This window comes from Scyliorhinus torazame, chromosome 8, assembly GCF_047496885.1.
Source record: "Scyliorhinus torazame isolate Kashiwa2021f chromosome 8, sScyTor2.1, whole genome shotgun sequence".
Taxonomy (NCBI): Eukaryota; Metazoa; Chordata; class Chondrichthyes; order Carcharhiniformes; family Scyliorhinidae; genus Scyliorhinus; species Scyliorhinus torazame.
The window spans coordinates 244,883,700-244,909,403 of NC_092714.1; the positions used below are offsets into that span (position 1 = coordinate 244,883,700).

General features: G+C 48.8%; 1 protein-coding gene across 2 annotated transcripts in view; it reads left to right on the forward strand.

Moving 5' to 3' along the window:
• LOC140428497 (disks large-associated protein 4-like) overlaps positions 1-25,704 on the forward strand; it is a 730,056-nt gene that overhangs the window by 410,312 nt on the left and 294,040 nt on the right. For both annotated transcript variants that reach the window (XM_072515044.1, XM_072515045.1), the window contains exon 4: positions 9,774-9,994. In XM_072515044.1, coding sequence (XP_072371145.1) covers positions 9,774-9,994 — 221 coding nt within the window. The remainder of the gene's footprint in view (positions 1-9,773; positions 9,995-25,704) is intronic.

A 25,704-nucleotide genomic window follows, 5' to 3' on the forward strand; every position in this document is an offset into this window, starting at 1 on the left:
ACACACCAGAGCAAAGAGTACTGTTTCAATATCCCGGTGGAGGCAAACGATTTTGTATGGGCCAACGACCTAGGCAAAGGGCAAGCGAGGCAGTGATAAAGGTAGGTCAGAGGAAGATTGCTGAAAGAAACAGAGACTCTGAAAACAACTTAACATGTTTGCGCGGGACTATACTACCTCGTTCTGTGGTAAAGCAAAAAATGCAGAGGATACTGGAAGTCTGCAGAGGGATTTGGATAGGTTAAGTGAATGGGCTAGGGTCTGACAGATGGAATACAATGTTGACAAATGTGAGGTTATCCATTTTGGTAGGAATAACAGCAAAAGGGATTATTATTTAAATGATAAAATATTAAAACATGCTGCTGTGCAGAGGTACTTGGGTGTGTGAGTGCATAAGTCACAAAAAATTGGTTTACAGGTGCAACAGGTGATTAAGAAGGCAAATGGAGTTTTGTCCTTCATTGCTAGAGGGATGGAGTTTAAGACTAGGGAGGTTATGCTGCAACTGTATAAGGTGTTAGTGAGGCCACACGTGGAGTATTGTGTTCAGTTTTGGTCTCTCCTTACCTGAGAAAGGACATTCTGGCACTGGAGGGTGTGCAGAGGAGATTCACTCGGTTAATCCCAGAGTTGAGGGGGTTGGATTATGAGGAGAAGTTGAGTAGACTGGGACTGTACTTGTTGGAATTTAGAAGGATGTGGGGGTTTCTTATAGAAACATATAAAGTTATGAAGGGAATAAATAGGATAGATGCAGGCACGTGGCGGGTGAAAGCAGAACTAGGGGGTATAGCATCAAAATGAGGGGAAGTAGATTTGGAACTGAGTTTAGGAGGAACTTCTTCACCCAAAGGGTTGTGAATCTAAGGAATTCCTTGCCCAGTGAAGCAGTTGAGGCTCCTTCATTAAATATTTTCAAGATAAAGATAGATAGTTTTTTGAAGAATAAAGGAATTAAGGGTTATGGTGTTCGGGCGGGAAAGTGGAGCTCAGTCCACAAAGGATCAGCCATGATCTCATTGAATGGCGGAGCAGGCTCGAAGGGCCAGATGGCCTACTCCTGCTCCTAGTTCGTATGTTCTTATGTTCAGATCAGAAAGACCGTGTCACAGGACAGAGCGATGACAGAGCGAAATGCAGTTGAGGGGGCTGGCAGAGAAAACGGACAGTCAGCGGGCGTAGGCAAAGGGCTAGACCAGCCGTGGGAGGAGAACCACCGTTCTAGAAGGGAGGGCTAGCACGGGAAGGCAGGCAGGAAGGGGGGCCGCAGGAGGGAGGGAGCGCTTAGCCAGAGGGGGGGGGGGGGGGGGGGGGTTGGGGACACAGGGGTATGGAGGGGGAACACAGGGGCAGCGGGGAGGGGGAGACAGGGAGGAAGGATGGAGGTGCCCGGGGGGGAATACAGAGAGGGAGGATGCGGGTGCCCGGGGGGAACACAGGGATATGGAGGGGGAACGCAGGGGGGACGGGGAGACAGGGAGGAAGGGTGAAGGTGCCCGGGGGGAAGACAGAGAGGGAGGATGGGGGTGCCCGGGGGTAACAAGGGATACGTAGGAAACAGGATGGGAAAAAAGAGTTACACTCGATTGGCTTTGGCAGGTAAAGAGCAGGCCGAGGAATCTTGACAGGGCACTGTAGTTCTGGTAAATGTGTACGTGCCCAACTGGGATGACATAGAAGAAAGACCATGGCGGGAATCCTCGACAGTGACACACACCAACTGATCATGGGGGGGGGGGGCACTTTAACTGTGACACTAAGGAGCAATTTAGCATGGCCAATCCACCTAACCTGCACATCGTTGGACTGTGGGAGGAAAATGGAGCACCAAGAGGAAGCCCACGCAGACAGAGGAGAATGTGTAAACTCCACACAGACAGTCACCCAAGGCTGGAATTGAACCCAGGCCCCTGGCGCAGTGAGACAGCAGTGCTAACCACTGGGCCACCGTGCCGGTGGATGATCGACTTCTGGTTTGGCCACTCTAGTACCCCATGCTTGGAACAGTGCAAGTGCTGACATGCCTGATGTGCGCAAGAACCACGCAGAATGGACAGGTTATGATGTCACCCAGTGTCTAATGCTGACTTGGGCTAACCTCCTACGTTGTCCAGACAGAGGCAGGTAATGGTCTCCTGACTCGCGCCATTTAAGGGCATCAGCAGGAGACATTTGGGAGAGATGCCTCGGACTTGCTTTTGTTGCGGCAATATTAATGGAAGTACTGTGTCCTGTGGAGCTCTGAATTCGGAGTCAGAGGGGAGCAGTGCTGGGCTTGCACCAAGAGTTCAGTGGAAGTTAAAGGCTCCTGAACAGAAAGCCTGCTCTCACTTATGGGGCGATAGTTTCTATCCCTCTTGGGCTGTGGCACCACAGGAAGATGGAGCATGTGGCGGAAAGAGGGAAAACCTGTGCTTGAAGAGAAGAGGAGGAGCTTTCCAAATAAACGGCCATACCCACTCAGGGCATTCAGACAGCAGGTCTACCTTCACTTCAGACAGGGACAGTGTCTGAGGCAGCTATAATCCACAATGAGATTGTCACAAAACTTTGCCAGTTCCTCCAACCTGACCTACAGCCAACGAACAGGGTGTGGGTGGTGTTACCAGAGACCAAGGAGATCACAGTTGCCTTCAATTACTACGCCTCCGGGAGAGAATTCTCACGGTGGTAGCAAAAGCTCTGCTACTCGGACAACCTGAGGAACTCTCCAATATTTGCCGGAACATATTTCAAAGTTCATGGTGGTCTACTGTGTCCTCCACTGCTGCTGTCCCATGAGGGCATGAGTTCTTGTCACCAGTCCTACAGTGAGCACCTTGAGATGATGAACAGAGGAAAGGAGGAAGCATGGGGGACAATATTGCTGTCCCTGTCTATCTGATCAGACTGTAGCTTTCCCGACTACATCACTGTTGCTACACAATTCCTTACCTTACCATCCCTCTGCCACGGACTATCAGCCAAAACACCACCAGAAAAAAATCCATTGCAACTTTATCCATCAACATTTCCCAAATTTCATATACACTCAGATTTGGTGCTGCAAAGGAAGCTGGAACATCAGCCACCAGCTTGCTTCACGTTGAGTTCACAAGTTGCTTTCATGGAATCGGCCACCATTTCTACACTGAAAAATATGTCCTCTGCAACAGACATTTACTTGTCCTAACCCTCCTGGCAGCTGGCAAGCAGCCTACACCCTCTGGCCTGGCAGTAGCTCATTCATGCCTGCTGATTCACCATGCAAAGATCCTGAGTCTGTGCTATCCTCTGAAGGACAAAAAGAGTTCTAGTATCAGAGTTGGTGACTTTGAGTGTCAGATCTAGGACGGCAGAGTGGTTAGCACTGCTGCCTCACAGAGCCAGGGTTCCAGGTTCGATTCTGGCCTGGGGTGATTGTGTGGAGTTTGCACGCTCTACCTGTGTCTGCGTGCGTTTCCTCCGGGTGCTCCAGCTTCCTCCCCTGTCCAAAGACAGGGAGCGGGATTCTCTGACCCCGCGCGAATCGCACCACGCCACCCCGACGGTGGCACGTGATTCTCCGCAGAGCGGAGAATTGGCGCCATTAGCGCCAGCATTGTTGGTGCGGTGCTGGTCGCGGGCCGCTCTACGCGGCCAGCCAGTCGATTCTCCGGCCCATATGGGCTGAGTGGCCGTACGAAAAGAGCCGAGTCCCGCCGGCGCCGTTCTAACCTGCTCTGGGCCGGCGGGACCTCGGCGTGTAAGGGTCGGGTGGCGACCTTTGCAGGGGAGGGGGGGTCCGACCCCGGGATGGGGGGCCTCCGATGTGGCCTGGCCCGCGATCAGGGCCCACCAATCGGCGGGCCGGCCTCTGTGGCTGGGGGCCTCATTTCCTACACGCCGGCCCCGGTAGTCCTGCACCATATTGCGTCGAGGCCGGCGTGTTGAAGGAGGCCACTGTGCATGCGCGCGTTGGCGCCGGTGCCACTGCGCATGTCCTCGTTGGCGCCGGCGCAACTGCGCATGCATGGATCCCAAGGCGCACAGTTTACAACGGCGTGGACACTCTGCCGCGGGATTGGAGAATCCCGCCCAGTTTAGATGGACTGGCCATACTAAAAGTATCACTTAGTGTCCAAAGATGTGCAGGTTGGGTGGGGTTACAGGGATAGGGTGGGGGTGGGCCTAGGTAGAGTGCTCTTTCAGAGGTCAGTGCCGTCTAGATGAACCAAGTGCCCTCCTTCTGCACTGTAAGGATTCTATTCTATAGATTCCACTTCTTCCTTAGACGTCTGCTCTTGCCCTCACCGTTCATGGCAAGGCACCACTAGCTGGCTGAGCAGCAAGTCCCGGGTATCTGTAAGCATAAATGCAGAAGGGGAGGGTTGGAGGATTTGGAAGGGACATGGACAGGAATAAACCATCAACCCGGATGTTATCAATGATGGCCCCAGTGGCTGCTGACAAAACGATTCATAACACTGTCCCCTCCAAAGGGCCCAAGAGATATCTGCCCCCTGCCAGTGCTCTGTTTCTCTCTCCTATTAATAATGTACAAGAGAGAGTGGCAGTAAGTTTGTTGCAAGGTCTTTGAGTGATGTGCCAATGATAATTGAATAGCTGAAAGTATGTGGAAGCTGTGAATGTGGAGATGAGGCTTGCAGCATTGGTAAGTGTGTGAGTTTGAGCTGGAGCAGATGGTTACACATGAATCAATGATGGGGGTGTGGTGCATTGAGCAAAAAGCGAGGTTAGTGTGGTTGCTGGGAGATAACATTTGAAGATGCATCCGTTGACCTTGACCACTTGTGAGAGGTCATTCAGCTTTCTTGCAGAATTGCAGGCCAGAATCCTTGAATTGACCTTGGTGGCTACCAGCTCCCATTCGTTTTGCGATGTAGCAACATTCAGAAACATGGTGTCTCTCCTCCTTTCCAAGCTCTGAGCCAACTAAGGCCTTTAGCACCACATCATAGAACCTGGGGGACCTGGGCAAGATTCTCTGGCCTCCCCGTGGTGTGTTTCTCGATGGCGGGAAGCGACCCACCATTGGCCGGCGGCTGAATCCTCTGGTTCCACCACTGTCAATGGAAAACCAGCGGTGGGAGTGCGCCATAGGTGGGACTGAAAGACCCCGCCAGGGTGAACAGCTGGAAGATCTTGCCCCTTGTCTCTGATCCACCCTTCTCAAACACCTTTGGAGACAGTTTTACCACCTACATCCCTTTTAAAAAATATAGGTTGCCTTTAAGAAGTGTGAGATAGCCATGCATACATCTGGAGCCGCTGCTGAGCATTAAATCAGTTAGCGGTGAGTTCAGCACTGGGCTGCATGCTGCATTCATGGGGACAAGAAGTCAAGAAAACATCTCCATGACTGCATCACCTTGATCAGACTTGGGGTGATCTTGCATCACTATTCCCCCATGCTAGAAAACTGTCATTATTTAATCAATAGCACATTGATTAAAGACACCAGTGGGATGCCAGAGCTCCAGGAGAAGCAGGGGCAGAGGTGAGTGCAGCGACCATGACTAAGGAGAAGGTTCTGGGGAAACTGAAAGGTCTGCAGGTGGATAAATCACCTGGACCAGATGGACTACACCCCAGGTTTCTAAAAGAGATAGCTGAGGAGATTGTGGAGGCATTGGTGATGATCTTTCAGGAATCACTGGAGGCAGGAAGGGTCCCAGAGGACTGGAAAGTGGCTAATGTAACACCACTGTTTAAGGAGGGAGGGAGGCAGAAGACGGGAAATTATATGCCGGTTAGCCTGACTTTGATCATTGGTAAGATTTTAGAGTCCATTATTAAAGTTGAGATCGCAGAGTGCTTGGAAGTGCATGATAAAATAGAACTGAGTCAACACGGCTTTGTCAAGGGGAGGTCATGTCTGACAAATCTGTTAGAGTTCTTTGAGGAAGTAACAAAGAAGTTAAACAAAGGAGAACCAGGGGACGTGATTTATTTAGATTTCCAGAAGGCCTTTGACAAGGTGCCGCATAGGAGACTTAAATAAGTTAAGAGTCCATGGTGTTCAGGGTAAGATTCTAGCATGGATAGAGGATTGGCTGATTGGCAGAAGGCAGAGAGTCGGGATCAACGGGTCTTTTTCAGGATGGCAGCTGGTGACTAGTGGTGTGCCTCAGGGGTCTGTGCTGGGACCACAACTTTTTACAATATACATTAATGATCTGGAAGAAGGTACTGAAGGCACGGTTGCTAAGTTTGCAGATGATACAAAGATTTGTAGAGGTGCAGGTAGTATTGAGGAAGCAGGCGGGCTGTAGAAGGACTTGGACAAGCTAGGAGAGTGGGCAATGAAGTGGCAAATGGAATATAATGTGGAAAAGTGTGAGGTTATGCACTTTGGAAGGAGAAATGGAGGCATAGACTATTTTCTAAATAAAAAGATGCTTAGGAAATCAGAAGCACAAAGGGACTTGGGAGTCCTTGTTCACGATTCTCTTAAGGTTAAGGTGCAGGTTCAGTCGGCAGTTAGGAAAGCAAATGCAATGTTAGCATTATGTCGAGAGGGCTAGAATACAAGACCAGGGATGTACTCCTGAGGCTATATAAGACTCTGGTCAGACCCCATTTGGAGTATTGTGAGCAGTTTTGGGCCCTGTAACGAAGGAAGGATGTGCTGGTCTTGGAAAGGGTCCAAAGGAGGTTCACAAGAATGATCCCTGGAATGAAGAGCTTGTCGTATGAGGAACGGTTGAGAACTCTGGGTCTGTACTTGTTGGACTTAGAAGGATATGGGGGGACCTTATTGAAACTTGCAGGATACTGCGTGGCCTGGTTAGAGTAGATGTGGAGAGGATGTTTCCACTTGTCGGAAAAACTAGCAGAGGTCACAATCTCCGACTAAAAGGACGATCCTTCAAAACAGAGATGAGGGGGAATTTCTTCAGCCAGAGGGTGGTGAATCTGTGGAACTCTTTGCCGCAGAAGACTGTGGAGGCCAAATCACTGAGTGTCTTTAAAACAGAGCTAGATAGGTTTTTGATCAATAAGGGGATCTGGGGTTATGGGGAGAAGGCAGGAAAATGGGGATGAGAAAAATATCAGCCATGATGGTATGGCGGAGCAGTCTCGATAGGCCTAGTGGCCTAATTCTGCTCCTATGTCTTATGTCTTAATAGTCTTATCTGGCATGTGTTTCAGTGATAGCCAGATTATTCCATTAGAGTCATAGAGTCATAGAATTTACAGTGCAGAAGGAGGCCATTCGGCCCATCGAGTCTGCACCGGCTCTTGGAAAGAGCACCCCACCCAAGGTCAACAACCTCCACCCTATCCCCACAACCCAGCAACCCCACCCAACACTAGGGGCAATTTTGGATACTAAGGGCAATTTATCACGGCCAATCCACCTAACCTGCACATCTTTGGACTGTGGGAGGAAACCGGAGCACCCGGAGGAAACCCATGCACACACGGGGAGGACGTGCAGACTCCACACAGACAGTGACCCAAGCCGGAATCGAACCTGGGACCCTGAAGCTGTGAAGCAATTGTGCTATCCATGCCTACAGCACTAGTCCAAATCACTGAGTGTCTTTAAAACAGAGATAGATAGGTTTTTGATCAATAAGGGGATCAGGGGTTGATTGATTGATTTTATTTATTGTCACATTTACATGTGACAATAAATCAAATCAATCAATCAACCCCTGATCCCCTTATTGATCAAAAACCTATCTATCTCTGTTTTAAAGACACTCAGTGAAAAATACAGTGAAAAGTACGGTGAAAAGTATTTTTCTGTGGCTGAGGGAACGTACACAGTACGTACATAGTAGACAAAAGAATAATCAACAGAGAACATTGACAAATGGTACATCGACAAACAGTGATTGGTTACAGTGCGGAATAAGGGGCCAAACTAAGCAAATACATGAGCAAGAGCAGCATGGGGAGGCACGGTTATGGAAGGCAGGAGAATGGGGATGAGAAAAATATCAGCCATGATTGAATGGCGGAGCAGACTCGATGGGCCGAGTGGCCTAATTCTGCTCCTATGTCTTATACTCTTATGGTCTTATTAGCTCAAAATAGTCAAGAGAATAAAATGATATAACATTGTTATGCATTAGAAAAGCAAAAAAAATCAGAATACTTTATTTCTGCTGTGACAAATGGCTTCAACTATTAATATTCAAAATCAACAGCATGGAATAGAGACATGCATGATGCCAGATTTGTTCAATATTTTCAACGACTCTTTGGCATTCAAATGAGTTTTGTGGTCTGCAAATTAGGATAAATCCAATTTCCACAGGTTTTTGGGCTGTAATAGCTGTGCTGCCATTTCTAGTCAGGTCTGAAATATCTGAGTGAGTGACAAAGCTGCTGGGAGCTCATTATCATACACGAATATGACAGGCCATCATATTGCACAGGAGTGTCCAAATGCTCGGAGTAGCATCCTGAATGTATCAAAATTAGTTCACAATGAGGTGGTGCCAACATTGGCTGATATTGATGGAGGCGCTTTCGTTTGCAATCTGGCATTTGGAGAATCTTCGAAAAGTAATTGCTGCAGTAATGACTGAGTTTTTGAAGCAAAGATGCTGATTTAAACCCGTACAGAGTTGAAGGGAAAAATTGACATGGCTACGCATTGTTGGCAGGGGAGCGGGGGAAACTCAATCTTTCTTTCAAATGTCTGACTCCGGCACAATGGGCCAAATGGTATTTTCGGTGCTGTATAGTTATACGAATCACGCTTGCAGAAAAGGCAATTTTCTAATGCACGCAGTTTGCAAATTCAATGGTTAACAATGATTTTGCTTATAAATTATATTCAAATTTCTTAAGAAAAGCTCAAACTAGAGTCTGAAAATTGCCCTTTGATTGGTGAAGGTATTAATTGTGTTTTTAAACTGCAAGCTGAACATTGCAGATATCTATCGATAAGCTGAAGGCGTTTTTGTGCAGAACATGGTCCATTGGCAATAGCATCCTGAAATATTGCTTGTCCCTTAAAGCTCTGAATATTGATGAAGTAAAGGAAAAAAATTTACATATCTGAAGTTTGAAACTTGTCTTTTGTCCCATGTGTAAGCAGCTTATAAAACTTCAAGAGCTATGGTGTCACTATATTGATGCATATAATGCAATATATATATGACCGGCGATAAAGTAGACTTACAAAATAATAGGTTTGTATATTGGTGAATATGATGTGAACCTTGAAATTATATGAAAACAACATGATTCTCACTTTCCTCCTAAAGTCCATGGATGCGCAGGTTAGGTGGATTGGCCATGCTAAATTGCCCTTAGTGTCCAAAAAAAAAAGGTTAGGTGGGGTTACTGGGTTACGGGGATAGGTGGAGGTGTGGGCTTAGGTAGGGTGCTCTTTCCAAGGGCTGGTGCAGACTCGATGGGCCGAATGGCCTCCTTCTGCACTGTAAATTCTATGATTCTATGATATCAAGGGCAGTTAGGGATGGGTGACAAATGCTGGCCTTACCAGAGACGCCCACATACCAGGAAAGAATAAAACAATTATTTTGCTCCATGATAGTCTTTTGAGAGTAACGGTGGTTGTAATGCCAGGTGAGAGACAAATGAGTATAAAAACAAATAAGATGATGGTCCACAGGTGCATTATGTCACATCATCGGGCCAACAATAATTCTGTCATAAACGGATGTTCAAACCACCAGTAAATTTTATCAAGGTGCATATCTAATCTCCATGGAACAATACAATGCTGTTATTCTTTGACCATCATTGAAACAAATGAAGTGTAAAATTTTTTAGTCTAATGAAGGTTACTCCATCTTGAGCAGGTCCCTCTCCATGATGACTGGACTAGCACTCTTTCCCGTGGAAAAGTGGGAGAAATTCCCTGTCGACGCATGCGGAGTGGCAGCTACATAAAGGCGATGGGAGATGACGACAGCGAGGACTCTGAAATGAGCCCTAAACCATCCCCAAAGACTGCAGCAAGACGTCAAAGCTATCTCAAGGCCACACAACAGTCACTCAGTGAGCAGATCAGTCAGCGGAAGTAAGTTTCCATGCTCATTTCCCCTGTATGTCCTGCTGTTTTGTTGCAGAAAATGCATTGCTATTATTTTATGGTAGACAATGTTTCATTATCACCACTTTCATATTCCTTTTGGAAGTCATTAAATGATTAAGTAGCTTTTGTAATCCAGGATTTGTGAATTGCTGTGCTTGATTCAAGAAATCAACTGTTAATAACAACCACAAAGTGATCTTGTTTTAGGAAAACATGTTTAGTGGAAGAGAGATCTTCTTCATTCAAAGATCCTTTCATAGTGGAACTCATGGTTTAATAGTTCAAATAAATCAAATTGCTGTCCTTTCAATCAAGAGATTTCAGTTGGAAACCAGCTCAGAAATAGAGAATTACATCAACATCTTTCTTAAATGGCATGTCACATCTTGCTGGCCATTTAAGATGTTGATATGTTTCAGTGGACAATAGATTGTGATATTTCTACTATGACAACCGTAACATTGATTTTAAAAAAGCATTGTACAGCGAGGATCCATAACCCAGGGTAACAATTTGAAATGTGTGACATGATGCGATGATGTAAGTTGCTGCCTTAGTGATTCTAAAATTTTGCTAGCAAGTAGGAATAAAAAGGGAAGATGCGCTGGTTACACACACGCATTCTCTCTCTCACACAAACACACACGCATTCTCTCTCTCACACAAACACACACGCATTCTCTCTCACACAAATACACACACATTCTCTCTCACACAAATACACACACATTCTCTCTCACACAAATACACACACATTCTCTCTCACACAAATACACACACATTCTCTCTCTCACACAAACACACACACATTCTCTCTCACACAAATACACACACATTCTCTCTCACACAAACACACACATATTCTCTCTCTCACACAAACATACACTCACATTCTCTCTCACACAAATACACACGCATTCTCTCTCTAACACAAACACACACACATTCTCTCTCTCACACAAATACACACACATTCTCTCTCACACAAACACACACACATTCTCTCTCACACAAACACACACATATTCTCTCTCACACACAAACATACACTCACATTCTCTCTCACACAAACACACGCATATTCTCTCTCTCACACAAACATACACTCACATTCTCTCTCACACAAACACACACACATTCTCTCGCACACAAACACACACATATTCTCTCTCACACACAAACATACACTCACATTCTCTCTCACACAAACACACACATATTCTCTCTCTCACACAAACACACACACATTCTCTAACTCACACAATCATACACTCACATTCCCTCTCTCACATAAATACACACATACACTTTCTCTCTCTCACAGATACACACAGACGATTGAATTTTGCACTCTTTGCAGAGTGCTGGATTATCAAGAAAAGCGGCATGCAGATAATGAGTTTTCTCTCCAGATTCCCAAGTACTCATATGCACAGAAAATCTGGGGGCATGGTTTCTGCCATCACACTGGTGGGGTGGGGACTGATAGAGCTAGCAACACTTGCTCAACAGAGATTGAGGAGTCCCAATCTGTGTTATAAAAAAAAAACCACACAGACACAGGGGACCTCCCCACAAGCAACAGGGCAACACCGCCCCATCCCCCCCCCCCCTCCCTCCCACCCTACCTCTCCCCCACAAGCACCAAGGCAACCTTCTGTCTTGTCAGTTTCCTTTGCTCAACCTAACAGCATTTGGAAAAATTACAAACTACAGACAGATCTGGCTCCTTCCATTAATTACTTCATTTGTATCCCACGAAGATGTCCCATCACCTGCTTAGCTAGGACTAAATACAATCCCTCGTAAATTATCTACTCTCCATGAAATCTCCAGCAATCAAAACAATATCCTGTTAGCCATCCCTCTGTAAACAAGTAAATGGTTAAAATCAATCATTACCTCAACTTTTACGACTCCGTAATTACAGCTTTAGTAGATACTGTCTGTATGTATTTTAAACCAGGTTTATTAATAACATTAATTCCACAAATAAGAAATATAATAAATAATCATTTCTACATTCATCACATTTGGCACATGGCTCTGATAGCAAGGCTCATGTTTCCATGAAAATCAACATTACAACTGGAGGTTCCCCATGAAACTGGTGCCTCGACAATTAGCCACACAGTGCCTGTTTAACAGATGCTAACTGTCCTCCTAAACTTCCAACATGCTCGGCAGACAGTACATTGACATTCCCAGCCAAAATCATGACACCCACCATATTGGATAAGGTGATTGTGTTGGCAGCAGGAGCACATATCAGGAACACTTAAATGTCAAGTAGTTTATTCTAATTACAATCCTTCTCAACTTGTAAGATTTTCAAATGCTCCAGCCCTTCACTTGCCATAAGCTATTATTATTATTATTATTATGTGTGCGAAATACGTCACAGCAAAAGATGGCAACTTGACCACTTGTGGAGGAAATTGTCCAACTCCTTCAAATTTGCCCAAATTAAAATCCTTCCAATTGAATTTGATTTGGATTTTACATTTAGTTCCGAGTTCTTCCCTAGTTATAACTGCGTTGTCCAATCTGTCGCTCTGAGTCCCAACTCTGAAGGTGCACATTGAGTTAGGTCACCTCAATTACTCGTGCCTGGTATTATACTGGTATTTGCACTGGCTACTCAGATTGCCCTTCACCTGAATCCTGCTTCCCTGGCATTTCATACCAGACAGTGCTGAGTCCAGGTTGCTAGTGGCCTACCGAAGGGATGGTGATCTGGAAAAACACTCCTCTGGTAACAGCGTAGGCTTCTTTCAGAACTGCAAACCTTCCCGTCGAAGACAGGGATGATATTCTGGGACCAACATCAATAACACATCTGTAAACATTTATACTTTCAATAACTCAAAGGCAGCATCTGTTTGCAGAACATAATTGAATTATTCTGGCATTTAAATTTACCAGCTACGATTTCAAGAGTAGTCTTAACTTGGCGGTTCTCTGACATTTAAAAGCAACCAGACGATCAAATCCATAAGAGGAGTGCAGCCATGCTGGCACATCCCCTGTTAGCCTGAAGTGCTAGTCTTGTGCAAACAGATAGATTTTAAAAAGCTATGTTTATACAAGTCATGATATTATGACACACAATGGAATATTGGTCCTTGTGTCAGCTCCTCAGCAAGTCCTAATGTAGAAAACTTTAGATTTAATCGATTCAAAATTTGTTGTTGTTGCGGCTCATCGTTGCTCCCAACAGGAGATGTGCTGTCATGGTAAGTCACGCTTGCCAGTCTTGCGCCATCCTCACTCATCCACTGCAGCTCATCTATAATGTCCGTCGTTCGACTACGCCGAGGTCGTCTCCGCTTTCTGCCGCCCTCCACTTTGCCTTCCAGGAGGGAACTCTGCAGCTTTTCACCTCTGAATAAGCGTCTAAAGTACTGACATTTTCCTTGCTGGATGTCACATTTTTAAGAGTTATTTTTGTCCTTGCCATTTCCTTAGTCCTTTGGTCTGTATGGGCTTTTTATCATAAGTCTTAGCATCCACATTTCAAAGGGCTCTATTTTCTTCCACAGATGTTTATTTATTGTCCATGTTTCAAACGCGGCGGGGGCCACATGCAGTCCATCTGGGTTCTGAATGAGCTCCAGAAGACATTTTGTTGACTGTTGCGCATGTGCAGGGTTGTCCCATTCTGCTCAATTCCGTCCGTGCAATTTTTTTCCCCACCGGTATGACAAACGTGATACGCACATAAAGCAAGGGCAAATGACGTGAGGTACTTGCTGATTGCTCATAGCATTGACTGTGGGAGCCGTGCACTCCCTCTGTTTCCAAAGTATAACTATTTATTTTGTTCTTAACATTTGAAGTTGAAAACAGTTCTATAAATGAATAAATGATTAAGCATTTTCCATAACTCGTTATGAAATATTTAGTGTGTATTAAATGTATTTAATCTTATTCAAATGATTATGGTTCGTGAACAAGCCTGATTGCCATCTTGTGGCCCACTGAGATGAAGGAGGGTCATTCATGTGGCCCACTCACGAGCCTGGTAAAGAGTATAGCATCTTATGAGTTTTTCCTTGTTACAAGGTTGAGTGTTATTGTTGTTAATAAATCCTTCACCTTCTCAAAATTGTTTCTATCCTTCTCTTAATTTTGGCATCATATCTCCCATCTTCTGTTATCATTTGCCCGAAATCAACAAACTTATCTACTTGTTCCAGTGTGACACCATCCACTTTAACCTTCACTCTACTTTCTTCTAACGTATTGCTCCTCACTACCATCGTTTTTTGAGGGAAGATTTTCGATCCGTTCTCGCCAGCAGGATTTTCCAGTCCTGCCACAGTGAATCCCCACTGCGGGTTTCCCAGCAGAGTGGGGTGGATTCAATGGATAATCCCATTGCCTGCGTTGGGACCAAAAAATTCCATCAACAGCGAGCCACCGGGCGCCATGCGGTGTGTGGAAAATCCTCCCCCACCCCTTTCCCACCATTGTCTTTTTAGTGTTCATACTCAACGCATATTCAAAACTTCTAGACTTTAATTGATCTAAGATATTTTGTAGGCTTTTTTTGATTCTGCGAGTAGTGCTGTGCCATCAGACCAAATGTTTGTTATATTCTTGCCTCCAATTTGTTGCAACGTGGTATAAATCTTTTGGACGGGGTTTTCCAGTTTCCCCCTGCGGGAGGCGGCTAGCTATTGGCCGCTGGCAGGATATTCTGGTCTCACCATTGTCCACAATGTTTTGTGTGGCTCGCCCATCCCGCGGCCAGGGAACCCGCCAGGGTGGCGGGGAGTGGCAGTCGGCCTCACCGCGACTGGAATATCCCGCCGGCTTGAAGGGCTGTACAAGGGAACTAAACTGAGATCCTCAGACGTAAAATAAATCCCATGGCACTATTTCAAAGAGGAGCAAGGGAGTTAGCCCAAGTGTCCTGGCCAAATATTATCCCTCCATCACCATCACAAGAACAAATTACCTGGTTGATCATATTTGCTGGAGCTTGCGTTGTAAACATCGGCAGCTGTCTTTCCACATTACAGCATTCTTCCTCGGCTGTCAAGCACTTTGGGACATCTTTGAGGCAGTGAAATGTGTTCTATAAATACAAGCCTTTCTTTTCAAATGCATTGAGAAAGTCTGAATTTTAACACATCTGTTACATCACACTGCAGACACAACAATAAGAGAAACCAGAGCACTATCGCTTGGCAATCCAATAGAACATTGTCTTGAATAGGACAATGTCAACTCAGCTCAATCTTAATTAGGCACATCCCATAAACCAGGAAATCGTCCCTTGCAGCCCCTTTGCAAATCTGTGGCTGCCCACTAAGAAACTGCAGAGGACACAAGGAGCCTGGATAGGAAAATCTCTTTCATTTATTTTAAGAGACTATAAACTCCTGGTATTGATGAAACCATTTGATTAGACTGACCCTCATTATCAACTGGGCACCAGTACAGCATCCACATCAATAGAATGAAGATTTTGTTTAGAGTTTGCTTCATTTTCTAATTCACTCACAAAACAAAGCAATACAGAACTCATAATTAACACTCAGGGCCATTGTTTGTCTATGGTTATGACAATTTAGTAATCTGAGGAAGCCATCGGTAGTGGAACAGATATTTAACTACAATATTCTGCTCAAGGCAGTAACTCACTCCCATTCCAGTTCTTGCAGGGAGAACTAACCACACCCGGCCTTGCTTTGGGACGGCTTTTATGTAAGTCTGTAACAAGCACCAGATTGGTGGCCTCTGCCCCCTACCTGGTAAGCTCATACTTAGAATCACTACAGTGCAGAAGGAGGCCATTTGGCCCACCGAGTCTGCACTGACCGACTGAAAGAGCACTCTATCTTAGCCCAATCTCCCACCCTATCCCCATAACCTCATCCAACCATATTGGGGAAATTTAAGCATGACCAATCCACCTAACCTGCACATCTTTGGACTGTGGGAGGAAACTGGAGCACCTGGGAGAACATACAAAGTCCACATAGTCACCCAAGGCTGGAATCGAACCTGGGTCCCTGGCGCTGTGTGGCAGCAGTACTAACCAATATGCCGCCATGAGTCCCACGGGGAGATCAATGGTTTCCTCGTGGAGGTGATAACAGGCAAGAACAATAGTTTTGTACCCCATAGACAATAGTTAAATTACCAATGTAGAATAAACACAGGTTAGCTAAACAACATTCCACAACCTAGTATTCAATATTTCCATGTATTTTAAAATATTGATGGTGTCAGACAGTTTCAGCCTTCATGTAATAAAGTTCTTTATTTCAATCCAAACACAGCAAGATGACACTTTCTAGATTAAGAGCATGTTTTCAGTTGCCATTGTGACAAAATTACAAAACCTTAATGCTGCTGAATATCATGTAAATATAATATATTTCTGGCATATGTTTTTCACCCGTGAGCCAGAACCTATAGCTGGATCTTGAATGAAGTTGAGAATTTTGTTCCAGCAAGTTGAATCAATAGATACATTGATCGATCTTTTTGTGAATATTTTTCTGTTACCCATCTCGATTGACTTCTCGTCTTTGCCCTCTTCTAAAATCTATAAATTCACAATTGCCTTCTTTTAAAGAAGACATTTCTTTTGTTAATTCATCACATTCTTCGGTCAATTAAAAAGTTTTTATCAAAAAATAATTGGAAATTGACTTCATAATTCAGCTGGCCCAACCACACTAATAGAGTGCCTGCAAGTCAACTGCAGGGACAGACACAATAACAAGCATCCGTCAGTGTCAAACAGGCGAGGAAACCGAGTCAGGCGGCAGGAGAGCGACAATTGTGCAGCTGTGTGAACTCAAACGGCCAATATTTAAAATGCTGGTAGCTCGGGAAGCTAATAAGAGCATTACGCCTACTTGCTTTCTGACTATGATCTTTCCTTGGCCCCCTCCAATTTCTCAACTGCATGCTACCCCTCAGTGACATCATCTGAATGCACGGCATCAGTTTATCAGAGAATAACGCACTATGTTTTCTCTTCCTGTCCCTGCACCGTTACAACTGGAGATCCCCAAGGTCCTATCCTTGACCCCTTCCTCTAAGTGCTGTCCCTCAGCAGCATTGACTGTATACAGATCAGATTCCATGTGTATGCTGATGACACTCACCTTTTTTTTATTCGTTCATGGGAGTCACAGGCTGTGCCAGCATTTATTGCCCATCCCTAATTGCCATTGAGGGGGCAGATAAGAGTAAACCACATTGCTGTGGGTCTGGGGTCACATCAAGGTCAGACCAGGTAAGGACAGCAGATTCCTTTCCCTAAAGGACATTAATGAACCAGATGGGTTTTTACAACAATCGACCATGGTTTCATGGTCATCATTGGATTTCTTTTTACTGAATTCAAATGTCACTATCTGCAGTGGTGGGATTTGAACCTGGGTCCCCAGAGCATTACTCTGGGTCTCTGGTTTACTAGTCCAATTACAACATCACTACGCCATCGACTCCTCTATCTGATTGACCCTCTCCATTGTCCCGTTGTTTGTCCAACATCCAATATCGGATAAGCAGAAATATCCTCACATTAAATATTAGAAAAGCTGAAGCCATTGTCTTTGGTCCCTGTTCAAGACTCAGTCCCCTGACGACCATTCACAGCCCTCGTCCTGACAACTCTCTGAAACTGAGCCAGACCATTCCAACATCCACGGTGTGTTTGTGCCCAAGATCAAATTCCGCCCCATCACCAAGCCTGCCTACTTCTACATCTGTAACGTCACTGAACTCCGGCCCTGCCTCAGCTCGTTTATTGCTGAAGCCATCACCCCTAAACTTGCTACCTCTGGATGTATTAAAATGCTCTCTTGAGGGCAGCACGGTGGTGCAGTGGTTAGCACTGCTGCCTCACAGCGCCAAGGTCTCAGGTTCGATCCTGGCTCTGGGTCACTGTCCGTGTGGAGTTTACACATTCTCTCCGTGTTTGCGTTTCACCCCCACAATCCAAAGATGTGCAGGGTATGTGGATTGGCCACACTAAATTGTCCTTAATTGGAAAAAATGAATTGGGTACTTTAAATTTAAAAAAATGCTCTCTTGGCCAGCCTCCCACCTTCCAATCTAATAAACTTGATCCCATCCAAGCCACTACTCTTCATATTCTAGCTCACGCAAATCTTGTTCAACCATCACCCCTGTGCTTGCTGACCGTTACTAGCTCACAGTTAGACAATGGCCCCATTTACAATTTTCAGCCTTTTTTTATAAAATAATTTTTATTAAGGTTTTCATAAAATATCAATAACAAAATGAAAAAGGAACCCAACAGGGTTAAGTACATAACATAGTCCAAAAAAGCAACCCTCCATACCCCCCTCCCCCCTGTACATAAATAATAAATTAACATTAACACCCCGACTCAGCACAACAAATATATACACCCCCTCAGACCCTCCCCAGTGTAAATAACAAAAACAAAAATAAAGTAACCCCCCCCACACCCCCCCGAGTTGCTGCTGCCATTGACCAATGTCTACCGTTCTGCCAGGAAGTCTAGGAACGGTTGCCACCGCCAAAAGAGCCCTTGTACCAACCCTCTCAAGGCGAATTTTACCCTCTCCAACTTAACAAACCCCGCCATATCATTGATCCAGGATTCCACGCTTGGGGGCCTCGCATCCTTCCATTGAAGAAGAATCCTTCGCCGGGGTACCAGGGATGCAAAGGCCAGAATACCGGCCTCTTTCGACTCCTGCACTCCCGGCTCCCCTGCAACCCCAAATATTGCGAGCCCCCAGCCCGGTTTGACCCTGGATCCTACCACCCTCGACACCGTCCTTGCTACGCCGTTCCAAAAACTCCTCCAGCGCTGGGCATACCCAGAACATATGGGTGTGGTTTGCTGGGCTCCCTGAGCACCTAAGACACCTGTCCTCTCCCCCAAAGAACCGGCTCATCCTTGTCCCGGTCATGTGTGCCCTGTGCAGCACCTTAAACTGTATGAGGCTGAGCCTTGCGCACGATGAGGAAGAGTTCACCCTCCCTAGGGCATCTGCCCACGTCCCTTCCTCGATCTCCTCTCCCAACTCCTCCTCCCACTTAACTTTCACCTCCACCACCAAGGTCTCCTCCTCCTCATGCATCACCTGGTAAGTTTCCGAGACCTTCCCCACTCCCACCCACCCCCCCGAGAGCACCCTGTCCTGTACTGTGCGTGGCAGCAGCCGCGGGAATTCCACCAGCTGCCGCCTGGCAAACGCCCTTACCTGTAAGTATCTGAAGGTGTTGCCCGGGGGGGAGCCCATACCTCTCCTCCAGCTCACCCAGGCTCGCGAACTTCCCGTCCACAAACAGGTCCCCCAACCTTCGTATCCCTGCCCTGTGCCTCCCCGAAAACCCTCCATCAGCTCTCCCTGGGACGAACCGGTGGTTCCCCCGTATTGGGGTCCACACCGAGGCCCCAACTTCCCCCCTGAGCCACCTCCACTGCCCCCAGATTTTGAGGGCAGCCGCCACCACCGGGCTCGTGGTATACCTCCTTGGAGGTAACAGCAGCGGCGCCGTTGCCAGCGCCCCCAGACTCGTACCCACACAAGACGCCGTCTCCAGCCTCTTCCATGCTGCCCCCTCCCCCTCCATCACCCACTTGCGCACCATCGTTGCATTGGCGGCGCAGTAGTACCCACAGAAGTTGGGCAGCACCAGCCCCCCCCTATCTCTACTCCGCTCCAGGAACACCCTTCTCACCCTCGGAGTCCCTCGTGCCCACACAAACCCCATTATACTCCTGTTAACCCGCCTAAAAAAGGCCTTTGGGATAAACACGGGGAGGCACTGGAACAGGAACAAAAACCGTGGGAGCACCGCCATTTTGAATGACTGCACCTTACCCGCCAAGGACAGCGGCAACGCGTCCCACCTCTTGAACTCCTCCTCCATTTGATCCACCAGCCTTGTGAAATTAAGCCTATGCAGGGCCCCCCAGCTCCTGGCCAAATACCTGAAGCTCCTCTCCGCCCTTTTAATGGGAGCTCGCCAATCCTCCTCTCCTGGTCCCCTGGGTGAACCACGAACAGCTCGCTCTTCCCCATGTTGAGCTTGTACCCCGGGAAATCCCCGAATTCCCTGAGGATCCTCATTACGTCCGGCATTCCCCCCACCGAATCTGCCACATATAGCAGCAAGTCGTCCGCACAGAGCGACACCCTATGCTCCTCCCCACCCCGCACCAATCCCCTCCAGTTCCTCGACTCCCTCAGTGCCATAGCTAGGGGTTCAATCGCCAGTGCAAAGAGCAGGGGGGACAGGGGACACCCCTGCCTCGTCCCTCGGTGCAACCGAAAGTACTCAGACCTCCTCCTGTTCATGGCCACACTTGCCATCGGCACCTCATACAACAGCCTAACCCACCTGACAAACCCCTCCCCAAACCCAAACCTCTTCAGCAGCTCCCACAGGTACCCCCACTCTACCCTATCGAAGGCTTTCTCAGCGTCCATCGCCACCACTATCTCCGCCTCCCCCTCCCTCGCCGGCATCATCATAACGTTCAGGAGCCTCCGCACATTCGCGTTCAACTGCCTCCCCTTCACGAACCCCGTCTGGTCTTCATGGATGATCTGCGGCACACAATCCTCAATCCTCGTGGCTAAGACCCTCGCCAGCACCTTGGCATCTACGTTTAGCAACAAAATCGGCCTGTAAGACCCATACTGCAGGGGATCCTTGTCCCGCTTCAGGATCAAGGAGATCCGTGCCCGGGACATCGTCGGGGGCAAAGCCCCCCCCTCCCTTGCCTCATTGAAGGTCCTAACTAGCAACGGGCCCAACAGGTCCATATATTTTTTATAGAATTTGACCGGCCCCGGTGCCTTCCCTGCCTGCATGCTCCCTATCCCTTTGGTCAGCTCCTCCAGCCCAATCGGGGCCCCCAATCCCGCCACCAGTCCCTCCTGCACCTTCGGAAACCTCAATTGGTCCAGAAAGCGGCCCATCCCTCCCTCCTCCAGTGGGGGCTCGGACCGATTCAATTCCTCATAAAAGTCCCTGAAGACCCCATTGATGCCAACCCCACTCCGCACCACACTCCCTCCCCAGTCCTTAACTCCCCCGATCTCCCTAGCTACGTCCCGCTTCCGAAGCTGATGCGCCAGCATCCGGCTTGCCTTTTCCCCATACTCGTATATCACCCCCTGGGCTTTCCTCCACTGCACCTCCGCCTTCCTGGTGGTCACCAGGTCGAATTCAGCCGGAAGGCTGCGCCTCATCCTCAACAGTCCTTCCTCGGGCACCTCCGCATACCACCTGTCTACCCTCACCATCTCCCCCACCAACCTCTCCCTCTGCTCCCTCCTCTCCTTGTGGGCTCTAATGGAGATCAGCTCTCCCCTAACCACTGCCTTCAGCGCCTCCCATACCATCCCCACTCGGACCTCCCCATTATCGTTGGCCTCCAGGTACCTCTCTATGCTTCCTCGGACCCGCTCACTCACCTCCTCGTCTGCCAACAGCCCCACCTCCAAGCGCCACAACGGGCGCTGGGCCATCTCCTCCCCCAGCTCTAAGTCAACCTAATGCGGGGTGTGATCCGAAATGGCTATCGCCGAGTACTCGGTATCCTCTACTCTCGCAATCAGCGCCCTGCTCAAAATAAAAAAGTCGATCCGGGAATAAGCCTTATGGACATGTGAGAAGAATGAAAATTCCCTAGCCCCTGGCCTTGCAAATTTCCAAGGGGCCACCCCTCCCATCTAGTCCATAAACCCCCTCAGCACTTTAGCCGCCGTCGGCGTCCTACCCGTCCTAGACCTGGAGCGATCCAGTGCCGGATCCACCACCGTGTTAAAGTCTCCCCCCATTATCAGGCTCCCCATTTCCAAGTCTGGGATCCGACCCAACATGCGCCGCATAAAACCCGCATCGTCCCAGTTCGGGGCATACACATTGACCAGTGCCACCCTCTCTCCCTGCAGCTTACCACTTACCATTACGTACCTACCGCCATTGTCTGCCACAATGCTCGACGCCTCGAATGACACCTTCTTTCCCACCAAGATTGCCACCCCTCGATTTTTGGCATCCAGCCCCGAATAAAACATCTGACCTACCCACCCTTTCCTCAATCTTACCTGTTCTGCCACCTTCAGGTGTGTCTCCTGGAGCATAACCACATCCGCCTCCAGCCCCTTCAGGTACGCGAACACGCGGGCCCGCTTCACCGGCCCGTTCAGTCCCCTTACATTCCAGGTTATCAGCTGGATCAGGGGGCTACCCGCCCCCCTCCCCCGCCGACTAGCCATAACCCCTCCTCGGCCAGCCACGCGCACGCACCCCACGTCCGGCCCGTTCCCCACAGCTGCAGACCCCCTGTCTCGACTCCCACCAGTCGCTCCAGCACCCCCTTGACCATAGCAGCAGCAACTCGATTCCCCCCCCCCCACCCACCCCCCCACCCTCGGCTTAGGACCCATCCTAGCTGCTCTACTCCCCCCATTGCACTTCCGCTGACACCTGCTGACCCCAGCCACTCCGGCCTCTCCTTCGACTCCTCCCATTGTGTGACACACCCTCCTCTTCCATTCCCCATCCGCAGGCTCTCCCCCTCCCATCCCAAGCGGGGGAAACAACCCTCTCATCTCCGCCCCGGACCCACCCCCTCCAGTCTTCAGCGCGGTAAATAGCCCGCGCTTTCCACCTACCCAGCCCCGCCACCTCTGGCGCAGCTCCTTTTACAGGTCCAATCCCTCACCCCCGACTCGGGCCTCGCCCTCCCCCGCCGGGCCCCATCTCACTGCCGGCCATCCACCCCTGTTCCATTTGCTTACCCCCCTCCAAGAGCCCCCCCGACCAACCCAACCAAAACAGTGCCCAACCCACCCTAACCACCCACACCAAACCAGAAAGGAAAAAAAAAACAAGAGCAAGGGACCTCCCCTCAAAAAGTAACATATCAACCGCAATCCCCAAACGTCCATCCCAACCCTCAATTCTGTGTCCAACTTCTCGGCCTGAACAAAGGCCCACGCCTCCTCCGGAGACGCAAAATAATAGTACCGGTCCTTGTAGGTGACCCACAGTCGCGCCGGCTGCAACATGCCAAACTTCAGCCTCTTTCTGTGCAGCACCGCCTTCGCTCGATTGTACCCGGCCCTCCTCTTCGTCACCTCTGCACTCCAGTCCTGGTATATTTGAACCTCCGCGTTCTCCCACCTGCTGCTCCTCTCCTTCTTGGCCCACCTGAGCACACACTCCCGATCAGCGAACCGATGAAACCGTACCAGCATCGCCCGCGGAGGCAGGTTAGCCTTGGGCCTCCTCGCCAGCACTCTATGGGCCCCTTCCAGCTCCAGGGGCCCCTGGAAGGACCCCGTTCCCATCAGCGAGTTCAACATGGTGACCACATAGACCCCCCACATCCAGCCCTCCAGCCCCTCCGGGAGGAGCAGAATCCGCAAATTCTTCAGCCTCGACCGATTCTCCATCTCCTCGAACCGCTCCTGCCATTTCTTGTGGAGCGCCTCGTGCGCCTCCACCTTTACCGCCAGGCCTAAGATTTCGTCCTCGTTGTCGGAGATCTTTTGTCGGGCCTCGCGGATCGCCACCCCCTGGGCCGTCTGTGTCTCCAGCAGCTTATCGATAGAAGCCTTCATCGGCTCAAGCAGGCCCGCTTTAATCTCCCTGAAGCAGCGCTGGATAACCTCCTGTTGCTCCTGCGCCCACTGCATCCACGTTGCCTGGTCCCCTCCCATCGCCATTTTGTTATTCTTCCCTCGCACCTTCTTCGGGTCCACCACCACTTTTTTAGTCGCCCCGCTCCTGGTAAAAGCCATATACTGTCGGGGAACTATTGTATTCTCCTTCCCACTGCGGGAAACGTCGAAAAAATGCCGTTGAGGGCCCTGAAAAGAACCCAAAGGTCCGTTTTTTGCGGGAGCTGCCAAATGTGCGACTTAGCTCCGCATAGCCACAACCGGAAGCCCACAATTTTCATCCTTGTTTTCAAAGCTTTGATAAAGAGTCATCCAGACTCGAAACGTTAGCTCCCTTCTCTCTCCACAGATGCTGTCAGACCTGCTGGGATTTTCCAGCATTTTCTGTTTTTGTTCCAGATTCCAGCATCCGCATTAATTTGTTTTTATCCATGTGCTTAGCTCCGTTCTCCGTAAACTCTGAAATTCCCTCTCCAAACCTCTCTGCCCCTTTAAGATGTTCCTTAAACCCTACCTCATTGACGAAGGTTTCGGCCATCTGCTCTTCATCAAAATTCCTTACTGATAACACTCTTGAAAGTACCTTGGGTTATTTTGTTGCCTTAAATATAAATACAAGATGTGGAGATGCCGGTGTTGGAGCACAGTAAGAAGTCTTAAAACACCAGGTTCAAATCCAACAGGTTTGTTTCGAATCACTAGCTTTCGGAGCACAGCTCCTTCCTCAGGTGAATCAAATACAAGTTAATATTACTTTCAATTTCCTTCAGAAGTGTTTTAATCAGATTATTTTATCATTGGCTGGTTGGAAATATTCCTTTACAATGTATATTAAAGAACACTGGGCGGGATTCTCCACTCACGCGCCGAAGTGCGCACGCCGTCGTGAACGCCGTCGAGGTTCACGACGGCGCAAAACAGCCCCTATCCCGACCGATACAGGGCCCAATAATGGGCTAGGAGCGGGGTCGCGTCATCTACACGCGCCAGGCCTTGTCGCCGCATAAAGGCGGCGCCGCATACATGACGCGGCCAGCGCCGCATAACTGGTGTCACCCGCGCATGCGTGGTTGCCGTCCTCTCCGAGTCCACCCCGCAAGAAGATGGCGGACGGATCTTGCGGGGCCGCAGAAGGAAGGAGGTCCTCCTTCAGAGAGGACGGCCGACGATCGGTGGGCACTGATCGCGGGCCATCCCACATTTGAGGTACCCCCCGGTGCAGGATCCCCCCCCACCCCGCAGGCCATCCCCCCCCCAGCGTTCCCGCGCTGTTCCCGACGGCAGCGACCAGGTGTGGACGGCGGCGGGGGGAACCCGCCTTTTTTGGACTGGCCACTCGGCCCATCCGGGCCTGAGAATAGCAGGGGTGCCGGAGAATCGCCATTTTGGGTGTCTCGGGCGATTCTCCGGCCTGCGGCCCGGGAAATTCGACGGGGCCGTTCCCGCCGCTTGGGAGAATCGCGGGAGGGCATCGGACCGGCGTCGCGGGAAATTTTGGCGGCCCAAAGATTTGTACATGATAAGGCTGGAGAAACAAATAACTGGACATTAATAATAATGGAGCTGCGCAACCACTGTCCTGAACATAGGAGATGTTGCCACCTGCTGGTTGATGTATTGCTAAGAAGCGATCCGTCTTTCCGTCGCTTATACAACGTTCCTGGGCGAGATTCTCTGGCCTCTCAGCAGCGTGTTTCATGGCGGGGGGGGGGGGATTTTCTGGTCCCGCCACTGTCAATGGGATTTCCCATCGAATCCACCCCACGCTGCCGGAAAACCCGCGGTGGGGATGGGCTATCGGCCGGACCAGGAGATCCCACAGGCCTGACAAGCCGGAAGATCTTGCCCCGTACCTTTAAGGTGCATTAGGTATGATGTTGCTGTGACTGGGCACCTAACAGCATCTGCCATTAGTTAAATTTGTCCCTGTACACTTCAGCTCAAAGCATTTTTCCTGCAAATTTGCTGAAAGTGTAAGCTGAAAGTGGCGGACACAGAACATCTGAGGCCGGAGGGAAAGGG